Source organism: Oncorhynchus keta, chromosome 14, assembly GCF_023373465.1.
Source record: "Oncorhynchus keta strain PuntledgeMale-10-30-2019 chromosome 14, Oket_V2, whole genome shotgun sequence".
In the NCBI taxonomy this organism is placed as follows: Eukaryota; Metazoa; Chordata; class Actinopteri; order Salmoniformes; family Salmonidae; genus Oncorhynchus; species Oncorhynchus keta.
In genome coordinates, this window is record NC_068434.1 from 7,381,720 (window position 1) to 7,401,719 (window position 20,000).

Here is a 20,000-nt window from a genome sequence, read left to right on the forward strand (position 1 = left end):
AGGAGGAGGAGAGGAGGAGAGGAGCGGGGCGGAGGAGGAGGAGGAGAGGAGGAGAGAGGAGGATGAGAACGAGGAGAGGAGCAGGAGGAAGAGAGGAGGAGAGGAACAGGAAGAGGAGAAGGGGGAGAGGAAGAGAAGGAGGAGGAAGAGAGGAGGAGAGGAACAGGAGGAGGAGAAGAGGAGGAGAGGAGGAAGAGGAAGAGAAGGAGGAGGAGGAGAGGAGGAAGAGAGGGAGGCGAGGAGGAGCAGGAGCAGGAGGAAAGGAGCAGGAGGAGGAGGAGGAGAGGAGGAAAAGGGGGAGAGGAACAGGAGAAGGAGAGGAGAAGGAGGAGAGGAGGAGGAGAGGAGGAAGAGAGGAGGAATAGAGGAGCAGGAGGAGAAGGAGGAGAGGAGGAGAAGGGGAGAGGAACAGGAGGAGGAGAGGAGAAGGAGGAGAGGAGCAGGAGGTAGAGAAAGGAGGAGAGGAGGAGGAGGAGGAGGAGGGAGGAGCAAGAGAAGAGGAGCAGGAGGAGAAGGATGAGGACGAATGGAGGAAGATGAGGACGAGCGGAGGTAGGTGGAGAGGAAGTGTATGATTGCCCTCCTCTCTAAGCCACAGCCACAGAGGTAATATAATATATACCTGTGAAATAGATATTCAGCGATTTTGGGAGACCAATACACGGCTATGTAATACTGTTAAACTTCCGTCCATCTTCTTGTGTACCACAAACACGTAGAGGTCAATCTAAGTTACTAAAGTAAGTCACCGTTACCAGGTAAAACAGAGCATGAATGGAGATAAAGGTAAAGTAAATAACTGGGTAAGTTCCACGAAGTGGTGCCTATTAGAACATGCAAACTTTAAAGAAATGTTCTTTAAAGTCCAACATTGTCTTATCGTTTAAGTATCCCTTGTACAAATAAACTCACATATAATATCAAACTGATTAAGTTAATTGGGCCTTGAACAGGGTTGACGATAACAGAGTTGACGATAACAGAGTTGACGATAACAGAGTTGACGATAACAGAGTTGACGATAACAGAGTTGACGATAACAGAGTTGACGATAACAGAGTTGACGATAACAGAGTTGACGATAACAGAGTTGACGATAACAGAGTTGACGATAACAGGGTTGACGATAACAGAGTTGACGATAACAGGGTTGACGATAACAGAGTTGACGATAACAGAGTTGACGATAACAGGGGTGGACGATAACAGAGTTGACGATAACAGGGTGGACGATAACAGGGTTGAGGTTTTAGGTGAAGATCGGCCATTACTCCTCATGAGCATGCAGGGGCCACATGGTGTTCATGAAATGAGGAATTACACATACAGTATGTTCCACACATAATAAACCATTAATCAAATTCAAGTTTCCTAACATGAAATGAGGGACAAAGGGGTTGACAAGGAGACTGACTTTTATACCAGGCTGTTCAGAAGACTCAAACGATGTCCTCTGACTTTTATACCAGGCTGTGCAGAAGACTCAAACGATGTCCTCTGACTTTTATACCAGGCTGTTCAGAAGACTCAAACGATGTCCTCTGACTTTTATACCAGGCTGTTCAGAAGACTCAAACGATGTCATCTGACTTTATACCAGGCTGTTCAGAAGACTCAAACGATGTCCTCTGACTTTTATACCAGGCTGTTCAGAAGACTCAAACGATGTCCTCTGACTTTTATACCAGGCTGTTCAGAAGACTCAAACGATGTCATCTGACTTTTAAACCAGGCTGTTCAGAAGACTCAAACGATGTCCTCTGACTTTTATACCAGGCTGTTCAGAAGACTCAAACGATGTCCTCTGACTTTTATACCAGGCTGTTCAGAAGACTCAAACGATGTCCTCTGACTTTTATACCAGGCTGTTCAGAAGACTCAAACGATGTCCTCTGACTTTTATACCAGGCTGTTCAGAAGACTCAAACGATGTCCTCTGACTTTTATACCAGGCTGTTCAGAAGACTCAAACGATGTCATCTGACTTTTATACCAGGCTGTTCAGAAGACTCAATCGATGTCCTCTGACTTTTATACCAGGCTGTTCAGAAGACTCAAACGATGTCCTCTGACTTTTATACCAGGCTGTTCAGAAGACTCAAACGATGTCCTCTGACTTTTATACCAGGCCGTTCAGAAGACTCAAACGATGTCCTCTGACTTTTATACCAGGCTGTTCAGAAGACTCAAACGATGTCCTCTGACTTTTATACCAGGCTGTTCAGAAGACTCAAACGATGTCCTCTGACTTTTATACCAGGCTGTTCAGAAGACTCAAACGATGTCCTCTGACTTTTATACCAGGCTGTTCAGAAGACTCAAACGATGTCCTCTGACTTTTATACCAGGCTGTTCAGAAGACTCAAACGATGTCCTCTGCAGTGAACCATTTCACTTTTAAAGGGGTAAATATTTTTTGGGGCATAACTGGGTTAAAATTGAGGGACATAAATAATGTAAATGCATCACTTAATGACATTTTATATAAATAATATTCTTCAGAAAGGACATTGTCAAAGCAGCAACAATAACTGGGCCTTTACAACGATGGTCAAACTTGGAGACATTTTGGGATTAAGTGGGTTAAAATCTTCCTAGAAGGGACATGTCAAAATGATGAATTTCGACAGTTTAGCAAGTCTTTATTCAGCCTACTGATTAGAGCGTTGGGCCAGTAACCAGAAGTCATCTAGGTCCCTGAAACGCAGGTAGCCTAGTGGTTAGACCGTTGGGCCAGTAACCAGAAGTCATCTAGGTCCCTGAAACGCAGGTAGCCTAGTGGTTAGACCGTTGGGCCAGTAACCATAAGTCATCTAGGTCCCTGAAACGCAGGTAGCCTAGTGGTTAGACCGTTGGGCCAGTAACCAGAAGTAGTAATCTAGTTCCCTGAAACGCAGGTAGCCTAGTGGTTAGAGAGTTGGGCCAGTAACCAGAAGTAGTAATCTAGTTCCCTGAAACGCAGGTAGCCTAGTGGTTAGAGAGTTGGGCCAGTAACCAGAAGTAGTAATCTAGTTCCCTGAAACGCAGGTAGCCTAGTGGTTAGAGAGTTGGGCCAGTAACCAGAAGTAATCTAGGTCCCTGAAACGCAGGTAGCCTAGTGGTTAGACCGTTGGGCCAGTAACCAGAAGTAATCTAGGTCCCTGAAACCATCTCATACAGTTGTTTTCCATCAGAGACAGTTACAGAGCAGTTCTACCTACAATCCAACCTCCCTATAGCCTTCTGAGGCTGTGACCTCATTCCAGTGAGCTGTGTGAATATTGTGAGCTTTGTGAAATCTAAACAGAAAAATGAACAAGGGATCGCCATGGTTACCCAGTTGCACTTTACAGCCCGTTAACAACAGCGTCACTGAGTGCGACTGGCTTACATTTAACGCTGTGTTAATGTGAGAGACTGGGGTCAAAGTTTGTTGAAATGGGAGGGGGGGGATCTAACCACATGCTCGGCAGTGTGTGTGTGTGCGCCTGGCACTGCCTGCATATGTGTGCGTGTGTGTGTGTGTGTGTGTGTACCAGAGGAGAACGACTGCTCCCTCTCATTGAAGCCACGGGAGTTTAAGGCCGACCACGGTACTGCAGGCATTGTTTATGGAAAACAGGATCCGCCATTATAGTGAATGAAAGAACGGCAATCTTTGTGTGAATAATTGTAAAAAATAAAACAATCATGGTACCAATAATTGGATAATAATGCAACTGACGTACTGTATGTCCTTTTAAATAAAACCACACAGAGGAGATAAGGTTGCTAATGGACGGTTGTTACAAGATTGCTAATGGAGGCCTGCAGTACCCAGGTTGGCCTTCAACTTCAGTTGCTCAATGAGAGGGGGCAGCACTGAGCTAGCCTGCAAAGTCACTTCCTGGAATAGTTCAAACGGCGCATGGTATGTCTCCATGAGACTCCCTCTTAACCGACGTCATTTACCTTCAATGTGCTATGGAACATACACATAGGAATGAGTGTCGCGTTCGATGGCTTTGTCGTATATATACAGTCGTTGGTGTTTACTCACCAGTGAAGGAGTATTGGTAGAGCTCCTGGAGGTGAGAGGGGGCCTGCGGAGGGCGGTACTGGATCCGGCCCTGGTTGATGTCAGCTTGGGTGAAGAAGGACACTGAGTTGTAGGGTCTGTCACGATGTTCCACGGAACCTGAGGACGTCAGTTTATTATGGATCCCGTGTTCGGGGCTTCCTAATACGTGTACAAGCTACGAAGTCAAAATTGGCTGAAAATTGGCTGAAATAGATTTTTGGTATCAATTTAAGTAAAGGTTAGGTTTAGTGGCTAAGGGTAAGAGTTATTTTAAAATCAGATTTCGAGCTGGACTGGTAGCGAAAGTATTCAGCCTCCTTGGCATTTTTCCTATTTTGTTGCCTGGAATTAAAATATATTTTTGGAGGGTTTGTATCATGTGATTTACACAACATGCCTACCACTTTGAAGATGCAACATCTTTTTTTATTGTGAAACAAACAAGAAATAAGACAAAAAAAACAGAAAACTTGAGCGTGCATAACGATTCACCCCCCCCAAGTCAATACTTTGTAGAGCCACCTTTCTCAGCATTTACAGCTGCAAGTCTCTTGGGGTATGTCTCTATAAGCTTGGCACATCTAGCCACTGGGATTTTTGCCCATTCTTCAAGCCAAAACTGCTCCAGCTCCTTCAAGTAGGATGGGTTCCGCTGGTGTACAGCAACCTTCAAGTCATACCACAGATTCTCAATTGGATTAACTAGGGCATTCTAATACATTTAAATGTTTCCCCTTAAACCACTCGAGTGTTGCTTAGGGTCATTGTCCTGCTGGAAGGTGAACCTCTGTCCCAGTGTCACATCTCTTGAAGACTGAAACAGGTTTCCCTCAAGAATTTCCCGGTATTTAGCGCCATCCATCATTCCTTCAATTCTGACCAGTTTCCCAGTCCCTGCTGATGAAAAACATCTCCACAACATGATGCTGCCACCACCATGCTTCACTGTGGGGATGGGATTCTCAGGATGATGAGAGGTGTTGGGTTTGCGCCAGACAGTGTTTTTCTTAATGCCCAAAAAGCTAAATTTTCGTCTGACCAGAGTACCTTCTTCCGTATGTTTGGGGAGTCTCCGACATGCCTTTCGGTGAACACCAAACGTGTTTGTTTATTTTTTTCTTTAAGCAATGGCTTTTTTCTGGCCACTCTTCCGTAAAGCCCAGCTCTGTGGAGTGTACGACTTAAAGTGGTCATATAGACAGATATTCCAATCTCCACTGTGGAGCTTTGCAGCTCCTTCAGGGTTATCTTTGGTCTCTTTGTTGCCTCTCTGATTAATGCCCTCCTTGCCTGGTCCATGAGTTTTGGTGGGTGGCCCTCTCTTGGCAGGTTTGTTGTGGTGCCATATTCTTGCCATTCCTGTCCGCTCCTGTCCCCTCCTGTCCCCTCCTGTCCGCTCCTGTCCCCTCCTGTCTGCTCCTGTCCGCTCCTGTCCCCTCCTGTCCCCTCCTGTCCGCTCCTGTCCCATCCTGTCCACTCTTGTCCCCTCCTGTCTGCTCATGTCCGCTCCTGTCCCTTCCTGTCCCCTCCTGTCTGCTCCTGTCCCCTCCTGTCTGCTCCTGTCCCCTCCTGTCTGCTCCTGTCCCTTCCTGTCCCCTCCTGTCTGCTCCTGTCCCTTCCTGTCCCCTCCTGTCCGCTCCTGTCCCCTCCTGTCTGCTCCTGTCCCCTCCTGTCTGCTCCTGTCCCCTCCTGTCTGCTCCAGTCCCCTCCCGTCTGCTCCTGTCCCCTCCTGTCCCTTCCTGTCTGCTCCTGTCCCCTCCTGTCTGCTCCTGTCCGCTCCTGTCCCCTCCTGTCTGCTCCTGTCCCCTCCTGTCTGCTCCAGTCCGCTCCTGTCCCCTCCTGTCCGCTCCTGTCCCCTCCTGTCTGCTCCTGTCCCCTCCTGTCTGCTCCTGTCCCCTCTTGTCTGCTCCTGTCCCCTCCTGTCTGCTCCTGTCCCCTCCTGTCTGCTCCTGTCCCCTCCTGTCTGCTCCTGTCCCCTCCTGTCCCCTCCTGTCCGCTCCTGTCCCCTCCTGTCCCTTCCTGTCTGCTCCTGTTCCCTCCTGTCCCCTCCTGTCCCTTCCTGTCTGCTCCTGTTCCCTCCTGTCCCCTCCTGTCTGCTCCTGTCTGCTCCTGTCCCCTCCTGTCTGCTCCTGTCCCCTCCTGTCCGCTCCTGTATTGAGAAGTGTGTGTGAGATGGATGTACTGTATTTGTGTGTGTGTGTGTGTGTGTAGATTACCTTGTTCCTGAGGTAGGGGCCTGGTGATGTTGTAGACCAGCTTTTCACTGGGAGTCGCAGAGTCCACAAAGGACAAATCTGTGGGTGTTAGCACGGTCACACGATCTTCCAGAGCCTGCATGGACACACACACACACACACACACACACACACACACACACACACACACACACACACACACACACACACACACACACACACACACACACACACACACACACACACACACACACACACACACACACACACACACACACACACACACACATCATTGGTGCCTATGCCACAGGGAGATTTCCCCCCTAGCCCTGTTTCTCCCTTACAGTCATGCGCAGGTCACAGGCAGGTGCTAGCTGGGGGAACCCTGGGAGTTCAGGCATCACTCCGATGGTGAGGGTCTGAGCATCACTCAGCGTGTCTGGAGAACCCTCACTGGTCACCTGGAAGAAGAGGAGGCGATTTTGAATCATCACAACAAACCTTTATCATCAGCAAGATTCAGCATACTGTATATAACTACTATTATGTAAGGACTGTAACAGGGTAGAAGGAGGGTTACAGGGTAGAGGGAGGGTAACAGGGTAGAGGGACCGTAACAGGGTAGAAGGAGGTAGCAGGACCGTAACAGGTTAGAGGGACCGTAACAGGGTAGAAGGACTGTAACAGGTGAGAAGGACCGTAACAGGTGAGAAGGACCGTAACAGGGTAGAAGGACCGTAACAGGTGAGAAGGACCGTAACAGGGTAGAGGGACTGTAACAGGTGAGAAGGACCGTAACAGGGTAGAGGGACCGTAACAGGGTAGAGGGACCGTAACAGGGTAGAGGGACCGTAACAGGGTAGAGGGACCGTAACAGGGTAGAGGGACCGTAACAGGTAGAAGGACCGTAACAGGGTAGAGGGACCGTAACAGGGTAGAAGGACTGTAACAGGTGAGAAGGACCGTAACAGGTGAGAAGGACCGTAACAGGGTAGAAGGACCGTAACAGGTGAGAAGGACCGTAACAGGGTAGAGGGACCGTAACAGGTTAGAAGGACCGTAACAGGTGAGAAGGACCGTAACAGGGTAGAGGGACCGTAACAGGGTAGAGGGACTGTAACAGGTGAGAAGGATCGTAACAGGTTAGAGGGACCGTAACAGGTGAGAAGGACCGTAACAGGTTAGAAGGACCGTAACAGGGTAGAAGGACCGTAAACAGGTTAGAAGGACCGTAACAGGTTAGAAGGACCGTAACAGGGTAGGATGACCGTAACAGGTTAGAAGGACTGTAACAGGTGAGAAGGACCGTAACAGGTTAGAAGGACCGTAACAGGGTAGAAGGACCGTAACAGGTTAGAAGGACCGTAACAGGTGAGAAGGACCGTAACAGGGTAGAGGGACCGTAACAGGGTAGAGGGACTGTAACAGGTGAGAAGGATCGTAACAGGTTAGAGGGACCGTAACAGGTGAGAAGGACCGTAACAGGTTAGAAGGACCGTAACAGGGTAGAAGGACCGTAAACAGGTTAGAAGGACCGTAACAGGTTAGAAGGACCGTAACAGGGTAGGATGACCGTAACAGGTTAGAAGGACTGTAACAGGTGAGAAGGACCGTAACAGGTGAGAATGACCGTAACAGGTGAGAAGGACCGTAACAGGGTAGAAGGAGGGTAACAGGGTAGAAGGACCATAACAGGTGAGAAGGACCGTAACAGGTGAGAAGGACCGTAACAGGGTAGAGGGACTGTAACAGGTGAGAGGGACCGTAACAGGTTAGAAGGACCGTAACAGGTTACAAGGACCGTAACAGGTTAGAAGGACCGTAACAGGGTAGAGGGACCGTAACGGTGAGAGGGACCGTAACAGGTTAGAAGGACCGTAACAGGTGAGAAGGACCGTAACAGGTGAGAAGGACCGTAACAGGTGAGATGGACCGTAACAGGTGAGAATGACCGTAACAGGTGGAAAGGACCGTAACAGGTGAGAAGGACCGTAACAGGGTAGAGGGACCATAACAGGTGAGAAGGACCGTAACAGGGTAGAGGGACCGTAACAGGTAGAAGGACCGTAACGGGGTAGAGGGACCGTAACGGGGTAGAGGGACTGTAACAGGGTAGAGGGACCGTAACAGGGTAGAAGGACTGTAACAGGTGAGAAGGACCGTAACAGGTGAGAAGGACCGTAACAGGGTAGAAGGACCGTAACAGGTGAGAAGGACCGTAACAGGGTAGAGGGACTGTAACAGGTGAGAAGGACCGTAACAGGGTAGAGGGACCGTAACAGGGTAGAAGGACCGTAACAGGGTAGAGGGACCGTAACAGGTTAGAGGGACCGTAACAGGGTAGAAGGACCGTAACAGGGTAGAGGGACCGTAACAGGGTAGAAGGACCGTAACAGGGTAGAGGGACCGTAACAGGGTAGTAGAATGACTGTAACAGGTGAGAAGGACCGTAACAGGTGAGAAGGACCGTAACAGGGTAGAAGGACTGTAACAGGGTAGAGGGACCGTAACAGGTGAGAGGGACCGTAACAGGTTAGAAGGACCGTAACAGGTGAGAAGGACCGTAACAGGTGAGAAGGACCGTAACAGGTGAGATGGACCGTAACAGGTGAGAATGACCGTAACAGGTGAGAAGGACCGTAACAGGTGAGAAGGACCGTAACAGGGTAGAGGGACCATAACAGGGTAGAGGGACCGTAACAGGTAGAAGGACCGTAACGGGGTAGAGGGACCGTAACGGGGTAGAGGGACTGTAACAGGGTAGAATGACCGTAACAGGTGAGAAGGACCGTAACAGGGTAGAGGGACCGTAACAGGGTAGAAGGACTGTAACAGGTGAGAAGGACCGTAACAGGTGAGAAGGACCGTAACAGGGTAGAAGGACCGTAACAGGTGAGAAGGACCGTAACAGGGTAGAGGACTGTAACAGGTGAGAAGGACCGTAACAGGGTAGAGGGACCGTAACAGGGTAGAAGGACCGTAACAGGGTAGAGGGACCGTAACAGGTTAGAGGGACCGTAACAGGTAGAAGGACCGTAACAGGGTAGAGGGACCGTAACAGGGTAGAAGGACCGTAACAGGGTAGAGGGACCGTAACAGGGTAGAAGGACTGTAACAGGTGAGAAGGACCGTAACAGGTGAGAAGGACCGTAACAGGGTAGAGGGACTGTAACAGGTGAGAAGGACCGTAACAGGGTAGAGGGACCGTAACAGGTTAGAAGGACCGTAACAGGTGAGAAGGACCGTAACAGGGTAGAGGGACCGTAACAGGGTAGAGGGACTGTAACAGGTGAGAAGGATCGTAACAGGTTAGAGGGACCGTAACAGGTTAGAAAGACCGTAACAGGTTAGAAGGACCGTAACAGGGTAGGAGGACCGTAACAGGTTAGAAGGACCGTAACAGGTGAGAAGGACCGTAACAGGGTAGAAGGACCGTAACAGGGTAGAAGGACTGTAACAGGTGAGAAGGACCGTAACAGGTGAGAAGGACCGTAACAGGGTAGAAGGACCATAACAGGTGAGAAGGACCGTAACAGGGTAGAGGGACTGTAACAGGTGAGAGGGACCGTAACAGGTTAGAAGGACCGTAACAGGGTAGAAGGACCGTAACAGGGTAGAGGGACCGTAACAGGTTAGAGGGACCGTAACAGGGTAGAGGGACCGTAACAGGGTAGAGGGACCGTAACAGGGTAGAAGGACCGTAACAGGGTAGAGGGACCGTAACAGGGTAGAAGGACTGTAACAGGTGAGAAGGACCGTAACAGGTGAGAAGGACCGTAACAGGGTAGAAGGACCGTAACAGGTGAGAAGGACCGTAACAGGGTAGAGGGACCGTAACAGGTTAGAAGGACCGTAACAGGTGAGAAGGACCGTAACAGGGTAGAGGGACCGTAACAGGGTAGAGGGACTGTAACAGGTGAGAAGGATCGTAACAGGTTAGAGGGACCGTAACAGGTTAGAAAGACCGTAACAGGTTAGAAGGACCGTAACAGGGTAGAAGGACCGTAAACAGGTTAGAAGGACCGTAACAGGTTAGAAGGACCGTAACAGGGTAGGATGACCGTAACAGGTTAGAAGGACTGTAACAGGTGAGAAGGACCGTAACAGGTGAGAATGACCGTAACAGGTGAGAAGGACCGTAACAGGGTAGAAGGAGGGTAACAGGGTAGAAGGACCATAACAGGGTAGAAGGACCATAACAGGTGAGAAGGACCGTAACAGGGTAGAGGGACTGTAACAGGTGAGAGGGACCGTAACAGGTTAGAAGGACCGTAACAGGTTACAAGGACCGTAACAGGTTAGAAGGACCGTAACAGGTTAGAAGGACCGTAACAGGTTAGAAGGACCGTAACAGGTTAGAAGGACCGTAACAGGTGAGAAGGACCGTAACAGGTGAGAAGGACCGTAACAGGTGAGAAGGACCGTAACAGGTTAGAAGGACCGTAACAGGTGAGAAGGACCGTAACAGGGTAGAAGGACCGTAACAGGTGAGAAGGACCGTAACAGGGTAGAGGGACCGTAACGGGGTAGAGGGACCGTAACGGGGTAGAGGGACTGTAACAGGGTAGAAGGACCGTAACAGGTGAGAAGGACCGTAACAGGGTAGAGGGACCGTAACAGGGTAGAAGGACTGTAACAGGTGAGAATGACCGTAACAGGTGAGAAGGACCGTAACAGGGTAGAAGGACCGTAACAGGTGAGAAGGACCGTAACAGGGTAGAGGGACTGTAACAGGTGAGAAGGACCGTAACAGGGTAGAGGGACCGTAACAGGGTAGAAGGACCGTAACAGGGTAGAGGGACCGTAACAGGGTAGAAGGACCGTAACAGGTTAGAAGGACCGTAACAGGGTAGAGGGACCGTAACAGGGTAGAAGGACCGTAACAGGGTAGAAGGACCGTAACAGGGGAGAAGGACCGTAACAGGGTAGAAGGACCGTAACAGGTGAGAAGGACCGTAACAGGGTAGAGGGACTGTAACAGGTGAGAAGGACCGTAACAGGGTAGAGGGACCGTAACAGGTTAGAAGGACCGTAACAGGTGAGAAGGACCGTAACAGGGTAGAGGGACCGTAACAGGGTAGAGGGACTGTAACAGGTGAGAAGGATCGTAACAGGTTAGAGGGACCGTAACAGGTTAGAAAGACCGTAACAGGTTAGAAGGACCGTAACAGGGTAGAAGGACCGTAAACAGGTTAGAAGGACCGTAACAGGTTAGAAGGACCGTAACAGGGTAGGATGACCGTAACAGGTTAGAAGGACTGTAACAGGTGAGAAGGACCGTAACAGGTGAGAATGACCGTAACAGGTGAGAAGGACCGTAACAGGGTAGAAGGAGGGTAACAGGGTAGAAGGACCATAACAGGTGAGAAGGACCGTAACAGGTGAGAAGGACCGTAACAGGGTAGAGCTACTGTAACAGGTGAGAGGGACCGTAACAGGTTAGAAGGACCGTAACAGGTTACAAGGACCGTAACAGGGTAGAGGGACCGTAACAGGTGAGAGGGACCGTAACAGGTTAGAAGGACCGTAACAGGTGAGAAGGACCGTAACAGGTGAGAAGGACCGTAACAGGTGAGAAGGACCGTAACAGGTGAGAATGACCGAACAGGTGAGAAGGACCGTAACAGGTGAGAAGGACCGTAACAGGGTAGAAGGACCGTAACAGGTGAGAAGGACCGTAACAGGGTAGAGGGACCGTAACGGGGTAGAGGGACCGTAACGGGGTAGAGGGACTGTAACAGGGTAGAAGGACCGTAACAGGTGAGAAGGACCGTAACAGGGTAGAGGAAGGTAACAGGGTAGAAGGACCGTAACAGGTAGAAGGACTGTAACAGGGTAGAGGAAGGTAACAGGGTAGAAGGACCGTAACAGGTAGAAGGACTGTAACAGGGTAGAAGGACCGTAACAGGTTAGAAGGACTGTAACAAGATAGAGGAAGGTAACAGGGTAGAAGGACCGTAACAGGTAGAAGGACTGTAACAGGATAGAGGAAGGTAACAGGGTAGAAGGACCGTAACAGGTAGAATGACTGTAACAGGGTAGAGGGACCGTAACAGGGTAGAAGGACTGTAACAGGTAGAAGGACCGTAACAGGGTAGAAGGACCGTAACAGGGTAGAAGGACTGTAACAGGTAGAAGGACTTATACCTTTAGACAGGGTTATACCTTTAGACAGGGTTATACCTTTAGACAGGGTTATATCTTTAGACAGGGTTATACCTTTAGACAGGGTTATACCTTTAGACAGGGTTATACCTTTAGACAGGACAGGGTTATACCTTTAGACAGGGTTATACCTTTAGACAGGGTTATACCTTTAGACAGGGTTATACCTTTAGACAGGGTTATACCTTTAGACAGGGTTATACCTTTAGACAGGGTTATTATACCTTTAGACAGGGTTATACCTTTAGACAGGACAGGGTTATACCTTTAGACAGGGTTATACCTTTAGACAGGGTTATACCTTTAGACAGGGTTATACCTTTAGACAGGGTTATACCTTTAGACAGGGTTATATCTTTAGACAGGGTTATACCTTTAGACAGGGTTATACCTTTAGACAGGGTTATATCTTTAGACAGGGTTATACCTTTAGACAGGGTTATACCTTTAGACAGGGTTATACCTTTAGACAGTGAGAGAGAGAGAGCGAGAGAGCGAGAGAGAGAGAGAGAGAGAGCGAGAGAGAGCGAGAGAGAGCGAGAGAGAGCAGAAGCGAGACAGAAGAGAGCGAGAGATTGTCTACATATTATAGAGATTATTATTATTATTATATAAACATATATATATTATATATATATACATATATATATACAATATATATTACATTATTATATATATATATATATAGATATAAACGAGAGATAGATATACATAGAGATTAGAGAGAGAGAGAGAGCGAGAGAGCGAGAGAGCGAGAGAGTGAGAAGAGAGACAGAGAGACAGAGAGAGAGAGAGAGAGAGAGAGAGAGAGAGAGAGAGAGAGAGAGAGAGAGAGAAAGAGAGGGGATGTATGTGTAGGAGGGGTGGAGGAGGAAGGGAGGGGAGGGATACAATTTCAGGGCAATGAATGGAGAAGACAGCAGAGGGAGAAATAATTTGGGATTCGCAGAGGAGAATGGATGAAGAGAAGAAAGAACTACAGGGAGAAAGAAGACAAGGTGAAATAAGAGAGAAACAAGATTTGAAAACAAAGTGGAGGAAGACAGGAAGGAAGAAAAGACATGCAGGTAGAAAAACTAAACAGAGAGAGAGAGTTAGTTGGGTTGTTTGTGAACCTGAGAACAGGCAGACAGGCCAGCTGGGGTGGCAGGTGGGTAAGACTGGGGTGGCAGGTGGGTAAGGCTGGGGTGGCAGACAGGCCAGCTGGCAGGCAGGTGGGTAAGGCTGGGGTGGCAGGTGGGTAAGGCTGGGGTGGCAGGTGGGTAAGGCTGGGGTGGCAGACAGGCCAGCTGGCAGGCAGGTGGGTAAGGCTGGGGTGGCAGGTGGGTAAGGCTGGGGTGGCAGACAGGCCAGCTGGCAGGCAGGTGGGTAAGGCTGGGGTGGCAGGTGGTAAGGCTGGGGTGGCAGACAGGCCAGCTGGCAGGCAGGTGGGTAAGGCTGGGGTGGCAGGTGGGTAAGGCTGGCAGGCAGGTGGGTAAGGCTGGGGTGGCAGGTGGGCAAGGCTGGCAGGCAGGTGGGTAAGGCTGGGGTGGCAGGTGGGTAAGGCTGGCAGGCAGGTGGGTAAGGCTGGGGTGGCAGGTGGGTAAGGCTGGGGTGGCAGGTGGGTAAGGCTGGCAGGCAGGTGGGTAAGGCTGGCAGGCAGGTGGGTAGGCTGGCAGGCAGGTGGGTAAGGCTGGGGTGGCAGGTGGGTAAGGCTGGGGTGGCAGGTGGGTAAGGCTGGCAGGCAGGTGGGTAAGGCTGGCAGGCAGGTGGGTAAGGCTGGCAGGCAGGTGGGTAAGGCTGGCAGGCAGGTGGGTAAGGCTGGCAGGCAGGTGGGTAAGGCTGGGGTGGCAGGTGGCCTAGTGGTTAGAGCTGACATGGTAGTTAAATAAAGGTCAAATAATAATAAATGCCTCCAACACAGCCCCCACTCACCTGGAACTGTAAGGTGTCTCCTTGAGGCCCACTGGACCCGGCAGCGCCAAAGTGTTTGTACCACACGGTGCCCTCATTCACATCCTGCTGAGTGAAGGAGGAGGTTGGGGTAGAGCTCCTGTCATCGGGCGAGGGCTGCCAGCCTTCCACCGGGCCGTCGGCTGGCATGGGCACCAACACCACTTTACCTGGAAGGGAGAGGGAGAGAGAGAATCAGGAAGGGAGGAGAGGGGGAGAGAGAGAATGGGGAGGGGTGGTAAGAGAGGAGAGGGGGGAGAGAGTCAGGAAGGGAGAGAGAGAGAGATGGTAAAGGGCAGAGCGAGGGGTGATTAGAGAGGAGAGGGGAGAGAGAATCAGGAAGGGAGAGAGAGATGGTAAGAGAGGAGAGGGGAGAGAGAATCAGGAAGGGAGAGAGAGAGGGTAAGAGAGGAGAGGGAGGGGGTGATAAGAGAGGAGAGGGGAGAGAGTCAGGAAGGGAGAGAGAGATGGTAAGAGAGGAGAGGGGAGAGAGAATCAGGAAGGGAGAGAGAGATGGTAAGAGAGGAGAGGGGAGAGAGAATCAGGAAGGGAGAGAGAGATGGTAAGAGAGGAGAGGGGAGAGAGAATCAGGAAGGGAGAGAGAGATGGTAAGAGAGGAGAGGGGAGAGAGAATCAGGAAGGGAGAGAGAGAGGGTAAGAGAGGAGAGGGGAGACAGAATCAGGAAGGGAGAGAGAGATGGTAAGAGAGGAGAGGGGAGAGAGAATCAGGAAGGGAGAGAGATGGTAAGAGAGGAGAGGGGAGAGAGAATCAGGAAGGGAGAGAGAGATGGTAAGAGAGGAGAGGGAGGGGGGTGATAAGAGAGGAGAGAGGAGAGGGGAGAGAGAATCAGGAAGGGAGAGAGAGATGGTAAGAGAGGAGAGGGAGGGGGGTGATAAGAGAGGAGAGGGGAGAGAGAGAATCAGGAAGGGAGAGAGAGAGGGTAAAGGGGAGAGGGGGGGTAATTAATGGTTTGAGAGAGATGTGGGAGGGAAGACAGAGTCAGAAAGTCAAATTAGCATCATTGTGAGTAAGCAGAAACATGAGCATGTTTTTTTGGAGGGGGTTAACGTTATGTACCATACCATATTTGGGGCTTCCTTTGGAGCGCGCTATATGGTGTAGACGATCTGGTCATCGCTGGCACCCTGATACTCTGTCCTCAGATACCTCTTCCCCAACCGTACCATGCCTCCCTCTCTCACCCACGCGACGGGCACCGACAGAACACGACGAGCCTGGGTAAGCTGTAACACCAGATGCAGTATGTAACTATTATTATTTATTATTTTCAAATGACATGGTGTTGTTTCAAAGTACTGTAATTCAATTCAGTTACTCAGCCTGATACCCATTGGGTACTTCTGCTGAATTGGTGGGTTGGTGGGTGGGTGGGTGGGTTGGTGGGTGGGTGGGTGGGTGGGTGGTGGGTGGGTGGGTGGGTGGGTGGGTGGTTGGTGGGTGGGTGGGTGGGTGGGTGGGTTGGTGGGTGGGTTGGTGGGTGGGTGGGTTGGTGGGTTGGTGGGTGGGTGGGTGGGTGGGTGGGTGGGTGGGTGGGTGGGTGGGTTGGTGGGTGGTGGGTGGGTGGGTGGGTGGGTGGGTTGGTGGGTGGGTGGGTGGTGGGTGGGTGGGTGGGTGGGTGGGTGGGTGGGTGGGTTGGTGGGTGGGGTCCTTGGCTGATGCTGCAGGACTTCAGGATGTATTCCTTCAGGAGGAGGAAGGAGTGATATTGATTTATAGAGTGGAAGAGAGGAGAGCGTGACATGACCTCCTTTTAATTAATCAATATGCATCTTAATATCAAATCAAATGTTATTGGTCACATGGTTAGCAGATGTTATTGGTCACATGGTTAGCAGATGTTATTGGTCACATGGTTAGCAGATGTTATTGGTCACATGGTTAGCAGATGTTATTGGTCACATGGTTAGCAGATGTTATTGGTCACATGGTTAGCAGATGTTATTGGTCACATGGTTAGCAGATGTTATTGGTCACATGGTTAGCAGATGTTATTGGCCACATGGTCAGCAGATGTTATTGGTCACATGGTTAGCAGATGTTATTGGTCACACGGCTAGCAGATGTTATTAGTATGTGTGTGTGTGTGTGTGTGTGTATGTGTGTGTGTGTGTGTAACATGATGCAGGGGGATGGGTCGACAGACTAGACCTGTAGGGGATCACGGTATAGGAGTAGAGATGAACACAATGGAGGGTAGCAGGGTGTGAACGAGGCCCAAGAGACCTGTATGTCTGCCTCTGTGTGTCTGTCTTCCATATGTCTAGACAACTACAGTACCAACAATGGGCAGATCCTGCCTCGCCCAAGGTGGGGGGAGAGAAGAGCTTTGGGGAGGAGAGAAGCACCTCTCTCACGGTGGTCTCATAACTTCCTACTAACAGCTAATAGTTTATGATAAAATATCACAGTATTTGTATTTACTCATTCAGCATGACATAACCTGACAAAGTCATGCAAAAACATACAAAGTCCTCCCTCCCTCCCTCCCTCCCTCCCTCCCTCCCTCCCTCCCTCCCTCCCTGCCTTCCTTCCTTCCTTCCTTCCTTCCTTATCCCTCCCTCCCTCCCTCCCTCCCTCCCTCCCTCCCTCCCTCCCTCCCTGCCTTCCTTCCTTCCTTCCTTCCTTCCCTCCCTACCCCTCCCTCCCCTCCCTACCTTCCTTCCTTCCTCCCTACCCTTCCTTATTCCTCCCTCCCTCCTCCCTCCCTCCCTCCCTCCCTCCCTCCCTCCCTTATTCCTCCCTCCCTCCCTGCCTTCCTTCCTTCCTTATTCCTCCCTCCCCTCCCTCCCTCCCCCTCCCTCCCTCCCTCCCTCCCTCCCTCCTCCCTCCCTCCCTCCCTCCCTCCCTCCCTCCCTCCCTCCCTTCCTACCTTCTGATTGATGTTGATCTGCAGTAGAATGTTCTGGTAGCTGTGTCCATCGTTGACCTGTAGCAGTATCCTGTCCCGTTTCCCCAGCGACCCGTCGTGGAGGTACTGCACCTGTTCCCGTGACAACTCCTCCATCTTGAATTGGCTCAGCGCCCGGTCGCCGTGGAGACGGGTCAGACGGCCATGTTGGGGCGGGTCCAGGACCGTGACCAGGACGTCCTGAGAAGAGGACATATGTTTAGATATACATACAGACACACACACACACACACACACACACACACACACACACACACACACACACACACACACACACACACACACACACACACACACACACACACACACACACACACACACACACACACACACCTGAGGGTTGTCTGGGTCGTCAATCTGAAGCACGGTCTTGGAGATGACCGACGTCTTTCCTCCGTTCACCAGCAAAGGATTGAGGGTAAGAATCTGCGGGGCCTGTGAGAGAGGAGGGTCTTAATAACTGATTGGTTGTTGTAAGAGTTGTAACACGACACTTTGCTTTTCACTCAACTTGATGTTGACGTTTGAAGTTAAAGAAAATAATAGCAACGAAACAAAAAATAAGAGACAATAACATTATCGACACAAGAATGAGGTAGAGAAGAGGTCAGATCTAATGTTTATCCGATTCAACTCTATAACCCAATTAAACCAGGAAATGGAATGGCAGCCCACTACTACTATAGGTGGCAGAACACCACTACAGCATCCTGAAACAAGGGCAACATGCTGTTTATCGACTACAGATCAGCGTTCAACACCATAGTGTCCTCAAAGCTCATCACTAAGCTCAGGACCCTGGGACTAAACACCTCCTCTGCAACTGGATCCTGGACTTCCTGACGGGCCGCTCCCAGGTTACGAGGGTAGGCAAAAACACATGCTGATCCTGAACACGGGGGTCACTCTGGGGTGCGTTCTTAGCCCCCTTCTGAACTCCCTGTTCACCCACGCCTGCGTTGCCACACACGACTCCAACACCATCATTAAGTTCCCTGACGACACGACGGTGGTAGGCCTGATCACCGGCGACGACGAGACAGCCTACGGGAAGGAGGTCAGTGAGCTGGAAGTGTGTTGCCGGGACAACAACCTCTCCCTCCACGTCAGTAAGACCAAGGAGCTGACTGCGAGCCACGCCCCCATCCACGTCGACGGGGCTGCAGTGGAGCGGGTCGAGAGCTTCACGTCCAAAACAAATGGTCGTCTCACAGTCATGAAGAAGGCACGACAGGGCTTCGTCCCACTCAGGAAGTTAAAAAGATTTGGCACAGTCGAGAGCATCTTGACTGGCTGCATCACCGCTTGGTACGGCAACAGCACCGCCATCGATCGCATGGCGCTACAAAGGGCCCGGTACATCACTGGGGCCGAGCTCCGTGCCATCCATGACCTCTATACCAGGCGGTGTGAGAGGAAGGCCTGGAAAAAGTCTGACACCAACAGGCTCCTGAACAGCTTCTACACCTCCCTGAAGAGATGTAGCGTCCTACTCTGCTCCCCACTAAATCGTGTACATTGTTCTCCCCATTCAGAGACATGTTCTGTACAATGCTGTGTCCCCGTAAATCAAGTAGCCTACATTTCCTGTGCTACTCTGTGCTCAACGCTAAATAGTTATACATTGTGATCCCTGTGGACTGTGAATTAAGTACCTTGTTCTCCCTGCAGAGTTGTATTGTCCAACTCTGCAACAGGCTACATTGTGATCCCTGTGGACTGTGAATTAAGTACCTTGTTCTCCCTGCAGAGTTGTATTGTCCAACTCTGCATCAGGCTACATTGTTGTCCCTGAAGCACCGTTCTGTACAGGTCCATTATAAATAACTGTTCATTGTTGTACCTAGAGCACTGTTCTGTGCAGGTCCATACTAGAGAGGGCTCAGTGGTTCCCTAGGTTTATAGAGAGGGCTCAGTGGTTCCCTAGGTTTATAGGGAGGGCTCAGTGGTTCCCTAGGTTTATAGAGAGGGCTCAGTGGTTCCCTAGGTTTATAGAGAGGGCTCAGTGGTTCCCTAGGTTTATAGAGAGGGCTCAGTGGTTCCCTAGGTTTATAGAGAGGGCTCAGCAGGCCTCTAGGTTTATAGAGAGGGCTCAGTGGTTCCCTAGGTTTATAGAGAGTACTCAGTGGTTCCCTAGGTTTATAGGGAGGGCTCAGTGGTTCCCTAGGTTTATAGAGAGGGCTCAGCAGGCCTCTAGGTTTATAGAGAGGGCTCAGTGGTTCCCTAGGTTTATAGAGAGGGCTCAGTGGTTCCCTAGGTTTATAGAGAGGGCTCAGCAGGCCTCAAGGTTTATAGAGAGGGCTCAGTGGTTCCCTAGGTTTATAGGGAGGGCTCAGTGGTTCCCTAGGTTTATAGAGAGGGCTCAGCAGGTCTCTAGGTTTATAGAGAGGGCTCAGTGGTTCCCTAGGTTTATAGAGAGGGCTCAGCAGGCCTCTAGGTTTATAGAGAGGGCTCAGCAGGCCCCTAGGTTTATAGAGAGGGCTCAGTGCTTCCCTAGGTTTATAGAGAGGGCTCAGCAGGTCTCTAGGTTTATAGAGAGGGCTGTGGTTCCCTAGGTTTATAGAGAGGGCTCAGTGGTTCCCTAGGTTTATAGAGAGGGCTCAGCAGGCCCCTAGGTTTATAGAGAGGGCTCAGCAGGCCCCTAGGTTTATAGAGAGGGCTCAGTGGTTCCCTAGGTTTATAGAGAGGGCTCAGTGGTTCCCTAGGTTTATAGAGAGGGCTCAGCAGGCCTCTAGGTTT

General features: G+C 50.5%; 1 protein-coding gene across 1 annotated transcript in view; it reads right to left on the bottom strand.

Annotated features, from left to right (window-relative positions):
* The window catches only part of LOC118380010 (extracellular matrix organizing protein FRAS1-like), a 423,703-nt gene that overhangs the window by 141,490 nt on the left and 262,213 nt on the right, over window positions 1-20,000 (bottom strand). The window contains 8 exon segments of the mRNA XM_052462665.1: window positions 4,019-4,156; window positions 6,256-6,370; window positions 6,579-6,695; window positions 14,314-14,501; window positions 15,415-15,445; window positions 15,448-15,576; window positions 17,223-17,441; window positions 17,595-17,696. Coding sequence (XP_052318625.1) covers window positions 4,019-4,156; window positions 6,256-6,370; window positions 6,579-6,695; window positions 14,314-14,501; window positions 15,415-15,445; window positions 15,448-15,576; window positions 17,223-17,441; window positions 17,595-17,696 — 1,039 coding nt within the window.